The following is a 19,189-nucleotide window of genomic DNA, read 5'->3' as shown; positions in this document are numbered from 1 at the left end:
CAGAGTTCTAGGAACATGGGCCCTCGAGGAGTGAGTACCAATTCCTATATGCAACTATAATAGAAACTCACAATGTTCACTTCTGCGATCACTTCCAGGCAATAGGGAGTCTTCTGAGTGTTCAGGGACATAGGCCCTTGAGGAGCGAGTACCGGATCCCGTCTTATCAATCTGAAAACAAGAGAGAGCGGGGCCCCCAAGGAGCGGGTACCCCTGGTAAGTTTGAAGAGGCAGAGCAGCGGAGAATGAAGCTGGTCGAGATGATCCCCATAATCAAACCGTTGCTAACTCAATTCGTAAGCGTAAGCAAAGACCTTTTATGTTTGGAAGCGGATGACGTCACTATGAGGGGATGCCCCCGAGGTTCGCGCCCTTGCTGGTACAAACTTCGGAGCGCGCGCATACACCCTACGTCATCAGGAATATGGCGCATCCGCAGCATCAGGCCAGCCCGGGGACTCCGGGAAGAAATTGTGAGGAGAAGCCGCGGCAGCAGCTGTCCATCAGACCCAAAGGGAGTCGCCTCAGAGGTAGAGAGGGTGGAGCGAGGGCAAGAGCAGGCACAAACGCAACAGGATCCCTTTTCCTTTTCTTGAAAAAGGTTCTTTTAGCTATTATAGCTTCTCTCACTTCCTTCCACCTTTTCTAATGCATGAAATACATCTGATCTGGGTTTCCAAGTTCATATTTTTAACCATCTCCATGCCTGACGTAAACTCTTAACTTTTGCAGCTGCTTCTTTCCGGATTTTCCTAACCATTTTCCTCATTTTATATATTCAGCCTTTTGAAAGTTAAATACCATTACAGTAGATTTCTTTAGTGTCCTCTCTCCAGTCATTAAGTCAAATCTGATCATGTTGTGATCACTATTGCCAAGTGGCTCCAACACTGTTACCTCTTTCACCAAATGCTGTATTCTACTAAGGAACATCTGAAATAGTTTCCCTTCTTCTTGATTCTTGTACCAACTTCTCCATGAAGGAATCTTTTATTTTATCTATGAACTTTACCTCTCTAGCATGTCTTGATCTGACATTCACCAAGTCAATACTGGGATAACTGGTATCACCCATTATTACTGTGCTACTGATTTTGTTAGCTTCCCTAATTACTTTTAGCATTTCATTGTCTGTTTGTTCATTCTGACTAGGTAGATGGTAATATACCCCCACTGCTATTTTATTCCCCTTTTCACTTGGAATTTCTATCTATAAGGATTCAACATTGCATTTTGATTCCTGCAGAACTTTTATCCTGTTTGATTCAATGCCCTCTTTAATATATCTTGCCACTCCTCCACCAATTTAATCCATCCTTAGGAAGAGTAGTTAAATTAAAGTGACTGGCAAATTTCTAAGTCATCCGCATTCATTTATTTACATCAGATTGCCTATTAATGAGCTGCTTTGCATGGATTTGTAAACTTCATGCGTGCAAATCCCATGCAAAGCAGCTCATTGTAATAGGGGAGGAAATCTGGGCAGGGCTATATCGCATAATATATATATTGTTTAATGCATTTTAAAGCCCTATAGCGACTTGATGCATCACCTTGCAAGTTAGTCAGATAAGTTAAACCTGTTATTCAGCTAGTCTAAAGTTAGCCATATAAATTATGTAGCTGAATAAATACAATAACATGGCCACACCCTCTGAATATCTTGACCAAATTAGCAGATAAATTAATTCAGCTAATGCACTGAGCTGGATAGTAGCTAAATATGGACCTCACAATTTTTTAAATCAAAAAGTATGCACATACTTTTTGGAACACCTCTCCTCAGTGCACGTAAAAGTATGTATGAAACCAGGTTACAGATGTTTACACATGTTGAGCCAGAGTCAATTTTAGAACAGCCTTCCATATGCATAAAACCAGGTTTTAAGTATGTAACTGGCTTTGAAAATTACCCCTAAAGCATTCAATAGACAAGTAGAGGGTAAAATAAATGTACAGTATGTACACAGGTAATCCTGAAAAGAAGACATAGTGCAAGGTGTTGTCACATGGGGCTCATGTCCTGATTCTATTTGACAGTGCCTCAAAAATCAGTATGATGCACAATTTAGACTATGTACCTGACTATCCAGTTGAAGCAAGATCTTCCTATGCTACCTTCCCAAGTAACAGTGAACCAAGATTCTCCCATTTCTATCTTTCTCACTGCCACTCTATCTCACACCAATGGTAACCATGCTCAAAGCACAGCTGGTGCAGAGCTCTATTTTGAAAAAGATGATGGAGGTCCTGAAAGACCCAACTGATGAGGTGTGCTGGACACCACACTGAGTGGCATCAGCCTGCAGAGGATGAACTCATTGAACATCTTCCTGGTACAGTTCACCATGTACTCAGATTCCATAGCTACCACAACCAATCCATCAGCTGCAAGATGAGCAGGTGAGAGGGAATAGTGTCTAGAAATATTAAGAGGTACATACACAGAGTAGATACCTCCCCCTGCCCCCGCCACGCCTCCCCTCCCTTCTTTGGAAGAGTCACACGGTGTGCTGAACGCTAACAAAATAATCTATTTTTAAAATGCCATTTTTCCTTATTAGGCCTATTCTTAACTAATTCAAGTGCGATACTATTGAAAAGTGGTTTGTGAGAAGTGTTTTGTGCAACACCTGTACAAAATCCCCTGGCACATCAGGGATTCTCTACCATGCTAACTTTGCAAATGCAAAGTATGTAAAGAACACTCTGGTTAATTGGTTAATGGCTGAGCATCCATTGACTTTCCTGTTTTCCAGCCAGGAAAATGTCACTTCTTCTCCAACCGCTACATTATATCTGGTTGGACAGAGTAGCATTGTGACATCACAATAAAGCTGCCCAAGCCTGTCCATGCTTACCCCTTCATCTGAAGGTAAGGGGAGCTGTGGTCCCCCTTACCCTTAGATGAAGGGATCAGGGTATAGCTATGGGATCAGGATATCCCCTTCCTCTGCAGGGATCAGGGTATGGCTATGGTCTCCCTCCTTCTCTCAACTCTTATTTTTTTTGGAAGAGCCATGTGGGGCAGATTATCCAATTACCATCTCCCCAAAAGCCGTAAGCAGGGTAGGCAAGTGTTAATGGCATTTCAGTGCCAATTTTGACCATGTAGAGACAGCTGGGCAGGAAAATGTCTGACTCTAGTTCCCAGGGGAGTAACGGGGTTTCTGTGGCCATTGATTTTTTTAGTTTAGTTATTAAAATCATAGAGGAGAGGAGAATCTGGAGCCTGAACCTTTTAAATAAGTATCTAGAAATCCCCTGCTGAAATATTATGCTGCTTGTTCTTAACTTGTAATGCTTAGGAAAGACAATAGAAGATTTTAACATTGCATCTATAAACAGTGTGAAATTCAGCATTCAAAACTGTAAAATATACTGTCCAATTCAAACTTCCAATTTTTCTTTTTGCTCTCTCTCTGTTTGTGCAAGCCACTTTAAACTATCTGTGTTTTTCCTAAAATCAATATTTCTCTTATGATTGTACAGTATTCTGGTATGTTTTTAACAATAATCTTTACATATTTTCTATAGAGGAATAATCAATTACCTAAAAAAACTACACATCAATAAATTTAAAATAGTCTTTCTATATATTGATAGAAATATATCAAAAGGTTGAACAAATTTATTCAATATATAAATTCATACCACTTTAGAGACCATTTATTTTGTACAAGCTATACAGAATTGTACTGAATAATTTGTCATGAAATACATTGCTATTTTGTTTTCATTTAAAGGTAGTTACTTAGAGGACAATTCTTTGACTCCCCTTGGTGCCTATTGGCCCACAGATCATTATAGCAGCTGGCCTGCAAAATGTTTTTCAAAGGGAATGGTAGAGAATCCCCTGGCACATCAGGGATTCTCTACCATGCTAACTTTGCAAATGCAAAGTATGTAAAGAACACTCTGGGATTTAAAAATGAAATTCCAGGTGGGAACAAGATGGCCACGTACTGCCAGTGAGAGAACGCTGCTCTGAGTTTGTCTGAATTTCTCTTCGAAATGCCCGCAAAAAGAAAGGGGAAAATCCGGGTTTACTCCTCCGACCCATCCCCAGTTTCAGGGCAAAGATTAATAACATCCTACTCACCGGCTTTGGCAGCGAACACAGAGGAGAATACCCCCGCTTTGGCGTTGGAGGAAGGAGTCTCCGTGTCGTAGGGGGAAGTGACACTCAGCCCTCCAGATCCTCGGTGTCCATTGATGATGTCTCCCACCGGCTCCCCTTTGCTTGTTGAGAAACAGCTTGCCGAAGGGGCATCTGCGGTGTCGACAGGAGCGGAACACGGAGGAGATTTTTACAGCTTGCCTGGCTCTCCCGAGGGACCAGTTGCGAGGGGAGAAGGAGAAGGTGAGAAGGTGGTCCAGACATCGACCCCCGAACAGGGCAAAGGAGAGAGGAACATCCAGCTGATGACGGTGGAAAGAACACTGGATGTGAAAGTGGGTGAGTTAAGCCACTTTCATTTACCAACAAGACCAGCAATTGTGACTCTCAACGTATTATGGGACTTAGTGGCTGGTTTGGGCAAGTCTCAGTATGAATCCAATGCAAAAACTGAAATTCTTAATACAAAAGTGGAAAAAATGGAAGAGAATTTGGGAAAAATTGAATCCAGGATAGACGTGGTGGAAGCTACTTTGAAAACAAATAATGAATGTAATGCTAAATTGATTAAAGATGTTACAATAGCTTCCCGTAGGATTTATTTAATTTATTGATTTATTTAATGTTTTTTATATACCAACATTCGTTAAGAAAAACATCAAGTCGGTTTCCATACAACGAGAAATCAGCCAAAGTGGCTTTTCAGTGTAACTGATAATAGAACTAGGGGGAGGAGAGGAGAAGAAGGGGGAAAGGGTAGGGTAAAAAGAGGATATGGTGAACAGACAATAAATGCAAAAAAAAAAAAAAAAAAACAAGATTAGATACATGACAACAATATTATAAACAATCAATGTACAGGGGGAGCAAGGGGAAGGGGCAAAGAGCTGAAGAATTAGGGGGGGTGGGAGTCAATATACAGCAGAGGAGAGGGGGATATAGTAGGGTGAGGGATGAGGGGTGCATTCTATACAAGTATGTGGGGAGAGGACTGGTGGGGGGGGAGAGGGCAGGGAAGGGAGGGCGAGGGTGTGGGGCAGAGAGGTGGGGCGGTGTAGGAATTAAGCGTAGGCGTGTGTGAATAGCCAAGTCTTAAGTTTCTGTCTGAATTTCTTTGGGCAAGTCTCAAGGCGTAGCTGGGTGGGCATTGTGTTCCAAAGGGAAGGTCCAGTTAATGATAGGGAGCGTTGTTTGGTGGCTGTGAGTTGAAAGAGTTTTGGAGAGGGCGTTTGTATAGTTGCTATGTATGATGTTCTGGTAGGACGAGTGGTGGGACGGATATGTAGAGTGTCTGTGAACCAGAGCATATTTGGATTGTGTATGGCTTTGTGTATGAGGGTAAGAGTCTTGAATTGTATTCTAGAGGTGATAGGGAGCCAGTGAAGTTGTTTGAGGATGGGTGTAATGTGTTCCTTTCTGCGTGTGCTGGTTAATATGCGCACAGCTGCGTTTTGTAGCAGCTGTAATGGGGCTGAAGAATGTTTAGGTAGACCTAGGAGGAGCGTGTTTGCGTAGTCTAGTTTAGATAGGATGAGGGCTTGTAGGACTGTTCTAAAGTCGCTCGCATGAAGGATTGGCTTGAGTTTTTTGAGAGTATGTAGTTTATGGTAGCAATCCTTGATGGTGGAGGAGATAAATTTCTGAAGGTTGAATTGGGAGTCAAGGGTTATACCTAAGTCTCTTACGTTTTGCGAGAAGTCTGGGGGGGCATGGGGTGATTTGGCGGAGATGGGTAGTGGGTTGAGGTGTTGGGGTGTGATGATCATAAGTTCGGTTTTGTTGGCATTAAGGGCAAGATTGAGTTGGGTGAGTAGGCTGTTGATAGAGGAGAGGGCACTTTCCCATTTTTTTTTTTAAAGCATTAGTTAGGGTATCAGTGATAGGAATGAGAATTTGTACATCGTCGGCGTAGATAAAGTGAAGGAGCTCAAGATTTGAGAGGAGGTGGCAGAGGGGAAGGAGGTATATGTTAAAGAGTGTGGAGGATAGGGAGAAGCCTTGGGGTATGCCCCTTGTTATGTTGATGGGTTTGGACTCGTGGTTTTCTATTTTTACTTTGAAGTGTCTGTCACTGATGTATGATTTGAACCAGCAGAGGGGGATCCCAGAGATACCAATGTCGGATAGCCTGTCAAAGAGAATGGAGTGATCAATAGTGTTAAAGGCTGCAGAGATGTATAATAGGGCTAGAATGTAGGTGTGACCCTTGTCTAGACCTCTGATGACGCAGTCGGAGATGGAGATCAGGAGTGTTTCAGTACTGAAGTGCTTTCGAAAGCCGTGTTGTGATGGGAAGAGGATCTGGTGCTGATCTAGGTAATTAGATAGTTGTGTGTTGACAGTTTTTTCAAGAACTTTAGCAAGGAAGGGTAGGTTGGAAATGGGGCAGTAGTTAGATAAGTCGGCTGGGTCAAGTTTAGGTTTCTTTAGGATGAATTTTACCATGGCTAGTTTAAGCTGGTTGGGAACATCTCCCGTAGACATGGGTGTGTTAATAATGTCAGCTAGTGGTTGAGCAATGATGTCTGGGATGGATAAGAGAACTTTAGTGGGGATCATGTCTGATGGGTGGGTGGTAGGGTGCATTTTTTTTAGTATTGAGGTAATTTTGGAGGCAGAAGTGGACTCGAATGTGTCCATTTTAGTGTCCGAGCTATTTGGGATAAATTTGGTGGGTGTAGGTGAGGTGGGAAAGCGCGAGGAGAGTTTGGTTATTTTATTATGGAAAATTGATTGAAAATTTAGAGAACTACTCCAAACATCTTAACCTAAGATTTTTGAATTTTCCCAAAATTGTGGGACAAACAACTAATATGACTGTGAAGAAATATTTCCTCGAAAATTTGAAGCTTGACGAGACAAGGTTACGCTGTATCATTAAGCAATTTTTCCTTCCAGCCCTACAAATAGGTAGACGGCGCCCTGAAAATTAGGCAGAGATTATGGAGAGTTCAACCCAATACCTGGAAGATTCTACGGTAGAACTGTGTGATAGAGCTACTCTCTTATGGGTAGATTTTCAAAAGGTTAACCCTGCGCGTGCCGAGCCTATTTTGCATAGGCTCGGCGGCGCGCACAAGCCCCGGGAGGCGCGTATGTCTCGGGGCTTTGAAAAATGGGTGGGAAGGGGCGGGGCGGCAGACCAGGGGCGGGGGCGGGGCCGGGGCAGCTCCAAGTCCTCCAGCACAGTGGCTCGGCCGGCGCACACAAGATACGCCTGCAAGAGGCAGGTGTAAAAGTAAAATAAGGTGGGGGGATTTAGGTAGGGCTGGGGGATGGGTTAGATAGGGGAAGGGAGGGGAAGGTGGGGGGAGCGAAAGAAAAGTTTCCTCCAAGGCCGCTCCAATTTCGGAGGGAACAGGGAGGGAACAGGGAAAGCCATCGGGCCAACCCTGGATTTTATAACATGCGTGCGGCAGCGTGTACATGTTATAAAATCGGGTGTACATTTTTGCACGCCGGGTAGCACGCACAAATGTACCCCGTGCGCGTCAGATTAAAAATCTGTCCCTTAGTTACATTTGTATCAAAATATGATATGGGAATTGTGATGAAAAGTTTCTTTAAAAACATGACAAGCCATTTTATGGAGCGATGGTGAGAATTTTCCCCGACTTTGCTCGTGTCACACAGCAAAGGAGAAGGGAATTCTTAGTTCATAGATCACAAGTAAAGGATTTGGGTTATTCTTTTGTCTTGAGATACCTGTGCAGATGCATTGTGAAACATAAAGATGAATGCTTTATTTTTTATTACCCAAAGCAGCTCAAATCGTTTTTGAATGCTAGGGTGATCTCTGTAATATCTCCTAGAGAGCACTAAGTGGGATCTAAGAAAATGTTGTTGTCAATTACACTATGCTATTTCTTTATCATAAGATTTGTAAATGTTGGAATTTCTTAAGTTAATGCCTGACCCCCCCATATTGCCTTATAGAGGAAGCTTATCAAAGATTTGGTGACTTATAAATATTTCTGAAGTCTTTTTTGTAATAATTTGATATGGATATTCCTATTTTCCTTTTAGTAAGAATTGTCTTACTTGTAATATTTGAAAATCATAATGAAGAATAAATTTAAAAAAAAAATGAAATTACCATATGTACTTTAACAGGACAGCCCTAACCTCAATACTGCCCTTCCTCTCCCTCAGGGAAAAGTATGCTCACTAAGGACAGCATACATACAAAGGGGGAAGATGAAGCAATTTTCATAGAGGTCAATATTCAAAAGACATATTCAAAGGATATCTGCCTTATCTGGCTAATCTAGCCAAATATTGAGTATATCCAGCTAGGTTACCCAGATGAATTTAGGCCTGCTTCAGAGCAGGCCTAAATTTATCCAGCCTTGTGTGGCCAGATAACTTGCTACTTACCTGGATATCTTCAAAAGATATCCGGATAACTAGTGCTTCTTTAAAAAACAAATAAAAACCAATCCTGGACCACCCTGCCTGATTCTCCCCCATCCACCCCACCCCCAAGTGTCTTAACCACTCACTGACCAGACCTCCCTCCCAACCCTTTCATATGGTATAAAATAAAAAGCAAACCATGGCACTGGGCCCAGCCCTTCACACTAAATATAAATGAAAACCTCATCTACTACCTCCCACCCTCTTCCCCATGCTGGCATCAGAAGCCCTCCCACCCACCCAGTATCTGAATCGGGGCCTGTTTCTTACACCGGGATCAAGAGCAGTGTGATCCTGGCTGTCTCCAGCATTATTCTGGCAATAAGGCTGGTAGTGTAAGAAATAGGCTATCTGGGCCTAAGAAACAGGCCTTGATTCAGGTACTGGGTGGAAGAGCTTCTGGTGCTAGCATGGGGGTTGTTTGGGGAGTTCTTAGACAAAGTTTTCATTTATATTTAGCAGGGAGGAAGAGAATGGGGAGGGCCAGGCCTGGCACCGCAGTTTACTTTGTATTTTAAACCATATGAAGGAGTTGGAAGGCGGGTCCGGTTCAGTAGATGGGTGAGACTCACAGGGGGGGGGGGGGGGGGCAGGAATTGGGCCAGGAAGCCCGCAATTTGTTTTATTTATTTTTTATGAAGTGTTAGTTACCTGGATATCATTTGAAGATATTTGGGTAAGCATCAACTTACCCGACCACACAAGGCTGGATAACTTTAGTCCTCATCGGCCATATTTAAATGCTAGCCGGTTAGTACTAAAGTTAGCTAGCTATATGTAGCCAAATAACTTTATGTAATATATTCAGCAGGACGGTTATCCCACTGAATATATGGGGCAAGTTATCCGGCTAACTTTAGCCAGATAACTTGTTCACTAAATAGCCTAATTTTTTTTTCCCCAAAGGAAAACTGCCATTTCTCCAGAGAAATCCTTTTGAAAACTACCCCTTTAGTGGCTTTGAACTACTTTGATTTTTCATATTATCTTTGATCATTCTCTAGATAAATAACATAAATAACATTTAATTTTTCTTCTATATTTTTAGCTTGCGTGCATACAGTAGGCATCATTGGACCTCTAGCTGGATTTGTCTTAGGATCTATGTGTGCCAAAATATATGTGGACTTTGGATTTGTGGATCTAGGTAAGAAAAATGAGGCCCTAAGTCCAGATATTAGCTGGACAAAATATTTACCCCATATTTTCTAAATTAAGTTATTTTATTTCATAAATTATTGTTGAAATTATCTCTATTGGCAAGCAATTTTTTGTTTATAAGTAAGAAACGTACATCTTTTTTTTTTCAGAATTTAATATAGCTATTTTTGCACTAAATCAGAAAGATAATGGTTATAAGTTGTTGGAATCTGACATTTCCCCTCTCAATTATCCTTCAAATTGTGCACCATAAAAATTATATTTTTGCATTATTTTTTAGCAATCCCATTGTTCATTTATCCTGCTTTATCCTAGATCATATAACAATAACACCACAGGATTCTCGTTGGGTTGGTGCATGGTGGCTTGGTTTTCTGATTTCTGGACTAGTCAGCATTCTTTCAGTCATTCCATTCTGCTTCCTGCCCAAGATTCTGGTGAAGCAGGGAGAAACTGACAATGTCAATAATGTACATGAAGATTCTAACCTTAAAATGGAAACAAGCAAGAAAGTAAAATCTGGATGTTCTCAACAGGATGGCTCTGCAATAAAAGGCAAGTACAAAATATTCCGTAAATATAATTAGTATATATGCTAAAATCACAATAAAAACACCTTTAGCATCCAAGCAATGGGAAGGGGAATTTTAATTACTGGTAGATAATAGATATTAATTTATCTGGGTGAGTTGGTCTGTCTGAAAATCGCAGTCTTCTGCCCAGTTTCCATAGAATGTATAGGTGTAGCCAGGTTAAAAAGAGATGAATGAAGGGGGGAAAGTCGGGGGGGGGGGGGGGGAAACAGCATCTGTACTCTCTATTTTTACCCCATACCCCACAACCCAAATCAACAGCCACCTACTACCAAAGTAGCAGGTACAAAGTTGGAATGTGCATGGGAAAATTTACGTTTTATTTTATTTTTCTTGTTTGCATTTTTTAATTTTGTTTTGTCTTTTTTTTTTTTACTTACGTATGTAAAATACATTTAAAATCTATTTTATGAATGTAAATATATTTTTATGTACATTAAAAAATTGTGTGCAATATAACAAAACAAAAGCATACTACTAATGCAAAGTACATTCAGATTTTATATGCACATTTATTATGGTAATTCATTTTCATACAGAAACTACTTAGGTAATTTTCCTTTGAAAATTAGCTAAAAAGTGGAAGCCCAATAACATTACTTAGCCGGATAAGTCAGACTTATCCGGCTAAGTTATGGCTGATGAATATCTGGCTACATTCAGTAGCCTCCACTTGGTCAGATAAATCACTTATCTGGCTAAATCGATAGCCAGATAAGTTGTGAGCAGTCAGTGGGCAGATTGGGATGGCTCTACTTATCAGCTGACTTAGTACGTGATTCATGGGGACAGTAACCTTTAAACAGCCACATGAGTGTACATGTATGCACGTATGGCAGCTTGCACAAATAGACGTGGCCATTTTATAACATATGTTTGAACCTGTTTAATGTATTTTTTACCTGCAGTTCTGATGTAAATCGGTATGATGTAACTACTAATACCGGAATAAAAAAGCTTTAAATAAATAAATAAATAAATAAATAAATATTTGCGTATTATATAAAATCAGCTGTACGCGCATACATGTACACACAATTTTGTATTGACATGTGCTGTGCGCACAAATGCCGGCTCTACCGTGTAAGTGGGGGGATTCATTTAGATACATGAGCCGACGCACTAACCAGTTTCCCCAGTCCATTTCCAGTTCGCCCAGGTAAAGTCTCCCGACTTCCTAAACCCCTTAATTAACCTTCTTCCCTTTTATCCTATTAGCCCCGACCCTTCAAACCCTGCTAACTAGCCCTGGGTTTTTTTATTTTAAAACTTACATACCATCCATAGAAAAAGTTAAGTTACGTGGTAGGCGACCCCGGCGCGCGCTTGTGTGCATAAATACCTATGTGCACATTTCAAGTGACCTTCCCGGAATGTCCATGGCCCACCCATGCTCCACCTAGAACATACCCATGCTCTGCCCCTTTTTTGCACTTTTTGATTTGTGCTTTGGTGCGCATAGAGCATTTAAAATGCACCTTTAAGTGTTTTTCCCATAGACACAAAATAGGAGAAAAGCCTTAATGAATCTAGTTCTTAGCTAGATAAGAATGGCTATTCATACGTATCTGGTTAAGTTAATTGGATAAGTTAGACCTACCATAGAGCAGGTTTAATTTAGATATAATAACTCAACCAGCTAAGTAGTGTCAATTATGGGGATATTCAATCAATAGCATAGCCATGCTGCTGAAAACCTCATGTACGTTAGCTAGATAAATCTTATCTGGCTAACTTACCTAAAAGGATTGCTATGAATATTGAGGCCTACATGCCTCAAATGTGTACACAGACTTTGCAGCTAGGAAAACTAGTGAAAAATGTCTCCTATGTAAATGATATGCACAGTGGGAGTAATTTTCAAAAAAGATTTACATGTTTAAAGCTGAGTTTTATGGGGTAGATTTTTAAAAGCATTTACTCGAGTAAATACACTTTACTCAAGTAAGTGGGCTTTTCAAAATTGCTACAATATATGCCATTGAATTGTCCATAGGATTTACTCAAGTAAGTGCACTTTACTCGAGTAAATAGCTTTTGAAAATTGCTACGATAGTATGTCACATTTACATGCGTAACTCCTTTGAAAATGACCCCCTATGTGTGTAAATGTACTTTACCTTTGTAAGTGAGCTTTTGAAAATTGCTACAATAAATGCTATTGAATTGTCCATAGGTTTTACCTACTTTAAGAGCACTTAACGCGAGTAAATGGATTTTGGAAATTGCTACAATAGTATGTTACATTTATGTTCATAACTTAAGAACATAAGAACATAAGAAATTGCCATGCTGGGTCAGACCAAAGGTCCATCAAACCCAGCATCCTATTTCCAACAGAGGCCAAACTAGGCCACAAGAAATTACCCAAATACCAAGAAGATCCCATGCTATTGATGCTGATATAACTTCCAACACAATAGCCAAAATAATTAACCTATCACTTAGCGAAGGAGTAATGCCATACTCACTTAAAGGCGCAATAATAAAACCAATACTGAAAAACAGTGACCCAAATATCCTAAGTAACTATAGACCTGTTTCAAACTTACCTATGCTTGCTAAATTAATAGAAAAAGTGGTACAAAAGCAATTAGCAGAACATCTAGACAACAATAACATACTCTACCCCTCGCAACATGGTTTCAGAAAACACTATAGTGCCGAAACACTACTAATCTCTCTAACAGATAATGTACTACGCGGATTTGACAGCGGAAAACACTACATCATGATATTATTAGATCTCTCAGCAGCATTTGACACAGTTAACCATGACATACAACAAAAAAGGTTAGAAGAAATAGGATTACAAAACAAAACAATTCAATGGTTCAAATTCTACTTTAATAACAGATCCTTTCAGGTACAGATAAAAAACACAATATCAGATAAAATAGAACTAAAGACAGGGGTCCCCCAGGGTTCAGCACTTTCGGCGACTCTATTTAACATTTACATTGTGCCCCTTTGCCACCTACTGGCGGGACTAGGTATCACACATTACATATATGCTGACGACATTCAGCTAATTCTACCAGTAGAAGAAACAATTGAAAAGACATTAAACTTGGCAATGCTGTACCTAGATATAAAAGACAACTACTAAACCAAATGGAACTAGTAATTAATATTGAAAAAACAGAATTTATACACCTTGAACAAAAAAAACATTGAAAGAATTCAGAATCCCATCAAACTTAAAAATGACAAGACAGTGGAATTAAATGAGAAAGCTCGTAACCTAGGAGTAATAATTGACATGGAACTCAGCCTTAAGCAACACATATCACTAAAAGCTAGAGAAGGCTACGCCAAATTAATGGTACTTAGGAGACTAAAACCCTTATTAACTCAAGCACACTTTCCAACAGTTCTACATGCACTAATTTTCACTAGCACAGACTATTGTAACACACTTTTCCTAGGATTACCTTATACAACACTCAGACCACTACAAATACTACAGAACTCGACTGCCAGAATACTTACTGGTAAAACCAGAAGGGATCATATCACTCAAACACTTGCCGAATTACACTGGCTGCCAATAGAACAAAGAGTGCAACATAAAACGCTATGCACAATTCATAAACTAATCAATGACGAAAATGCTGACTGGCTAAACACCGCACTGCGATTGCATGTCCCCCAGAGAAATCTCAGATCAGCTAGTAAAGCTGTGACTTCACTGCAACTACTCATATAACCTTGGCAAAAGAACAGTATTTCTTCTTTTAGGGAAGGTTTTCCTCTTCAACCAAGCTCACAGCTTCAGGAGGGATACACATGGAGTAATGATGGGAGAAGTAAACACCTACCTAGCCAGTCAGTTTAGCCGAAACAACTTTAGAGATCAATATGTAACCAGAGGTTAAAATATAAAAATAAGGAAGTAAACCTTTTTTTTTTTTTACTGACCTGGAACCTGGGCTCTAAGAAAATATTACTGGGATGTAGCATGTTTTTTCCAGTTTTCACTGTGTATGTTGCTGCATGGGAAAGATGTGCAGGCAGCTGAAAGCTCCTGTTCCATTCCCTTCCCTGTGCTGCTGAGAACCTGATGACTGTAATGTATGTGCAATAAAGTTGCAGGAAGATTGAAATGTGAGTCATCAACCCAGAAGTGACCTGGAAAGCGGTATTTCCTGGTTTTACAGAGATCAGAACTTTTACAAATTTATAAAAATGGATCTGAGCAACAAAATGTTTTTTAAAAACAGCAGATTCTAGATGGAGAAAGCCTGCCTGAGCTCCCACCTTGGATTTATAGCCTCAATTGAGTGTTGCCAAAATTGATTGGTGGGGTCCCAGAGCTCTTTTTAAAGTTAGAATGGTGACAAAATAAGTTGGAGGAGCTTCTCCTGACAGCCAAAGGTGGTCTGGGATATCAGAATGTGTTAAAAAATACCCCAGGGTGCCTAAGGTGGACCTGAAAATTCATATTGGCCAGGTCAGAGATGCCTAACCAAATACATCCTGTGTTTTTTGAGGGGTTTTGTGAGGTTTCAGAGGCTATGCTCTAGAGCTGAGCAGAAATGGAGAACAGGAACCCAAAACAGTGTAAAAGGGTGAGAGGTTTGGGACTAAAATGCCAGCAAAGTCTGACTGGGAATTTTTAAATATATTGTGGTGTTATAGGAAGTAGTTTTATGGTAAAGAGGGAATCTGAAACACTGGAAAAGGCTGTGAATCACTTCAAAATCCTTTTCAAATAATTTGGAAGAGAAACATTTCTGTGAAAGAGAAAAAAATCAAACTCCATTTTGTCACTGGAATCCTGAGAAAAGTGTCTACCCATGCAAATGATTTGGTAACACCATTTTGTGAGCCAGTGTTGGAGGGGAAATTATGTGAAGGGGCTAGAGGACTGATACATATAAGTTTCTCACTGATAAAGAAATTCAGATTCCATCTCAGCCTCAAACTATGTCTCAAAATTCCCAAATGTTCTTTTCTACAACTTCATAAAAGATGAGAGGTTGTCCATAGATCAAGTATATTAAATCTGTTCCTAAATGCCTCTTAGAACTGTTTTGTTTTGGGTTGGTTTTTTTTTTTGTTTGTTTTTTGCTGAGGTCAGTACAGGAGTCTGTCAGATGAGACTTCAGTTAGTCTGGGTTTTACTAAGTGAGAGAGCAGAAGGCACCTGGCCAGTCCTCTTCAGAGACTGCTCTGAAATCCCAGAAATACACAACAGTGGAGCACAGAGAGGAAAGCACACATCTCCAGTATGGATGTTTGAAGTATGTGTGACTGTGTTAGTGTGATATTTGTTTTAAAAAGAAGATAAATTCCAGGTAAGGTTCAGGGTAGGCAGATTAACGTTAATATTAAATTAACCTGGCTGTATCACGATGAATTTGTGAGGTTTGTGAGTACACTTTCCTGAGGTAAGACAATCTACTGAGAGGTGAGTGACAGAAAGTGTGAAAATAATCCTAACCATACATGAGCGAGCATCTGAATTTAATTCCTCTGTGCTAGCTAGAATAAAGATATTTAATTATCTTTTGTTTTCCAAAATTAGCTAGCCCAGTTCCTGTTAGCTGCCACAAATAAATACTGAGGGGCAGATTTTTAAAAAGTATGCGTGCACGTACTTTTGTCTGCCGGCGCACCATGTTCTGGTCCGGGGCCTGGTCCAGAGGCTGCGGCCATGCCCCGGAACGCCCCCGATGATACGCCGGCCACGACACGCCCCCGACACGACCCCCCAGGAAAGCCCCGGGGCTTGCGTGCGCCGCCGAGCCTATGCACCTTCCACCCCCTGCGCGCACCTAGGCTCGGTGCGCACAGGGGGTGGAAGGTGCAGCTTTTCGGGGGTTACGCACGTACCCCTTTGAAAATCTGCCCCTGAGGGAGCACTCCAGAAGATAAACGCGATTAGTGTAGTGGAAGAACATGCTATTTTCTTATTTAAAGAGTATAGATAGGTTTCTGACTGCTCCAGAGACAATGTACCCAATAAAGCACAAGGGTCACAGTCGGGGAGCGACATCCGGGACCTCCGGCACTCAAGCCATGCCCACGAGCAGTGTTGCAACAAGCCTCGCCCCCTATCAGTGGCAGAGGGTGCGAAGATTCATACTAAATAAAATTAGCTAAGGGGCGGATTTTCAGAGCCCTGCTCGCGTAAATCCGCCCAAAACCGGGCGGATTTACGCGAGCAGGGCCCTGCGCGCCGGTGAGCCTATTTTACATAGGCTCACCGGCGCGCGCAGAACCCCGGGACTCGCGTAAGTCCCGGGGTTTTCGGAGTGGGCGTGTCGGGAGGCGTGTCGGGGGCGGGGCCGGAGCGCGCGGCGTTGCGGGGGCGTGTCGGCAGCGTTTTGGGGGCGGGTACGGGGGCGTGGCTACGGCCCGGGGGCGTGGCCGCGCCCTCCGTACCCGCCCCCAGGTCGCGGCCCGGCGCGCAGGAGGCCCGCTGGCGCGCGGGGATTTACGCCTCCCTCTGGGAGGCGTAAATCCCCCGACAAAGGTAGGATGGGGGTTTAGGCAGGGCCGGGCGGGTGGGTTAGGTAGGGGAAGGGAGGGGAAGGTGAGGGGAGGGCAAAGGAAAGTTCCCTTCTAGGCCGCTCCGATTTCGGAGCGGCCTAGGAGGGAACGGGGGTAGGCAGCGCGGCTCGGCGCGCGCAGGCTATACGAAATCGATAGCCTTGCGCGCGCCGATCCAGGATTTTAGCCGATACGCGCGACTACGCGCGTATCTACTAAAATCCAGCGTACTTTTGTTTGCGCCTGGAGCGCAAACAAAAGTAGGCTGTTCGCGCTCATCTGAAAATCTACCCCTAAGTGTATAATGCCACGAAGTCTAGCTAGACTGAAACTTTCTTTTTTAACATCATAAAGAGAGAACAGAATCACTACAGAAGTTGTCACAAGTAATTGTGCCAGAGACATAAGTGAAGAACACACAGTACAAAAGCCTCAAAATTCACAGGGACTGGAGGGTTCACTGGAAAGAGACAGAGAAAGAAAAAAAGGGTTAAATAAACATACAGAGTCAAACAACATAGAAAGGAAAAACACAAAACCTTGTTACCTACTTACCTGCAATTAGAGTGTTGATTTTGTCCTGTTGCACCTGAAAGACAGAATTGGGACACAAAGATTCACTTTCTTCACAGTAGCATTAATTACTAAATTCTTGATGTAGAAAGTATAGCCATTAATATTCAAACCATACTTATCTGATTGTTTTATGGTAAAGTTAGGAGAACCAGTTCTCTTCATTCAATAAATACTGGTTCACTAGGAATTCTAACAAAACCAAGTTGTGTTAACTGTGGAAAACTTATAGTACTTTTATAATGTTTTCATTACTTGTTTCTCACTGTTTCAACTTGTGATAATAAATCTGAGTCATAGCTCAGAATTTGTAAAAACCGTATCTGCTTACATTCAAGTTGTTTTTTTCTATTTGGGTTCTGCCTCCTCTCTCTTCCCCTGGGAGACTCGCTGGGTGGGTTCCGGACCCCTTTTCGTAAATATTGGGAGACCCAGTAAGAAGGAATTCTTTTTCTATCCTTTCCCCGGTCTGGGCAATTAGAATTGGTGACTCCTCTGATACCACCTGAAACCCCATTGCTGGGCCAACGCTGCCTCTGCCACCACAGCAGGAGGGTCACTGCGAATACACCTCGGAGAGGTGGGGGGGTTAGGAATGGGTTGACATACATTACAGCCAAATCACAATCGCATCCTTTCACGCCATTATTTTTGGTTTCTTCATACCACTTTTTTAGTTGCTCTGGGCAAAAATGCTCTGAGCAGTTATAGCTTTTCTGACACGTTTCCTAGGAATTTTTGGTACATGCAGTGTTGGTTTCAAATTGAAAATGCAGGACAACAAATATTGTACCACAGTGCACTAGGATGAAATTTTCAAATACTAGGAACGGTCTAATGTCTTTAACAGTAACTTTTAAACAGGCGCAACAGCACACTTGTGTACGCGGTCTTTGGCCCACTTCCAGGGATGTGGCCATTTTATAACATATATGTGTATATGCATGCATGTAATAAAATAAGCTGAACGCATGCACATGTGCATGGAATTTTAAGTGGGCACGCGCCTATGCGCACAAATGCCACTTCTACTACATAAGTGGTGGGATTTTAAGACACGCACACCAACACCATTACCAGTTTTCCCAGTTGATTCCCAGTTCACCCAGGTAAAGGATAGTATTTCCAAACCTCCTCTGATGGAGTGACCCTATTTCCCTCTTTAACTTGTGTGGGACCAGGCATTTAACCTGGTTCAGCTTCAATTCTACAGAGGGAGAGAGCTCTGTCGGCAAGATCCTGCTGGGAGGGGAATAAGTGTGTTCACCCAGCTGGGATCAGGAGGCCCTTGCATCTCCAGGAGCAGGAGCCCCTGTCCCTCTCTGTTGAAGGTTTGTGAGTACACTTTCCTGAGGTAAGACAATCTACTGTGATGTTGTTTTGCTATTATAGTAATAAAACTTGAAATTGCATTAGAAAAGACTGGAGTCAGTGTGGATTCTGCTCCAGCCCAGAAGTTTTCGCTCAGTCATTCTCACATATGGTGTCAAGTTGGGGATTTTTTCTAAGCTTAGCACAGAAAAAAAAAAAGTCTCCATGGGAGGACTGTTAATTAAAGTTTGTTGTGGAGCCTGCCAAAGAAGAAGTTTGGAGGCAAAACAGTGCTGTACTGTGCACCATTGCACTAAAGTTAAAGCTTGTTGGCTCAAAAAAGATCACCAAAGGAAAAAAAAAAAAAGAGGAATTGCCTTTAAAACAGAGAACTGGGGAAAGCAGGTTTAGATTTACAGCAGACAAAGGAGGCAAGCTCCATCTGGAGTCAGAGCCTGTACTCAGTGAGCACTGAGAGGAGAGGATCACCTTGCTGGTGACTGAAAAGAATCAAGTA

At 41.8% G+C, this 19,189-nt stretch overlaps 1 protein-coding gene across 1 annotated transcript in view; it reads left to right on the top strand.

Moving 5' to 3' along the window:
• The window catches only part of LOC115099303 (solute carrier organic anion transporter family member 1C1-like), a 196,033-nt gene that overhangs the window by 68,511 nt on the left and 108,333 nt on the right, over nt 1-19,189 (top strand). Inside the window, 2 exon segments of the mRNA XM_029616871.1 lie at nt 9,585-9,683; nt 10,013-10,252. Of these exon segments, the coding sequence (XP_029472731.1) occupies nt 9,585-9,683; nt 10,013-10,252 (339 nt within the window).

This window comes from Rhinatrema bivittatum, chromosome 9 (genome assembly GCF_901001135.1).
Source record: "Rhinatrema bivittatum chromosome 9, aRhiBiv1.1, whole genome shotgun sequence".
Taxonomy (NCBI): Eukaryota; Metazoa; Chordata; class Amphibia; order Gymnophiona; family Rhinatrematidae; genus Rhinatrema; species Rhinatrema bivittatum.
Note: the sequence above shows the minus strand (reverse complement) of the source record. Positions and strands in the feature narration are given on the sequence as shown.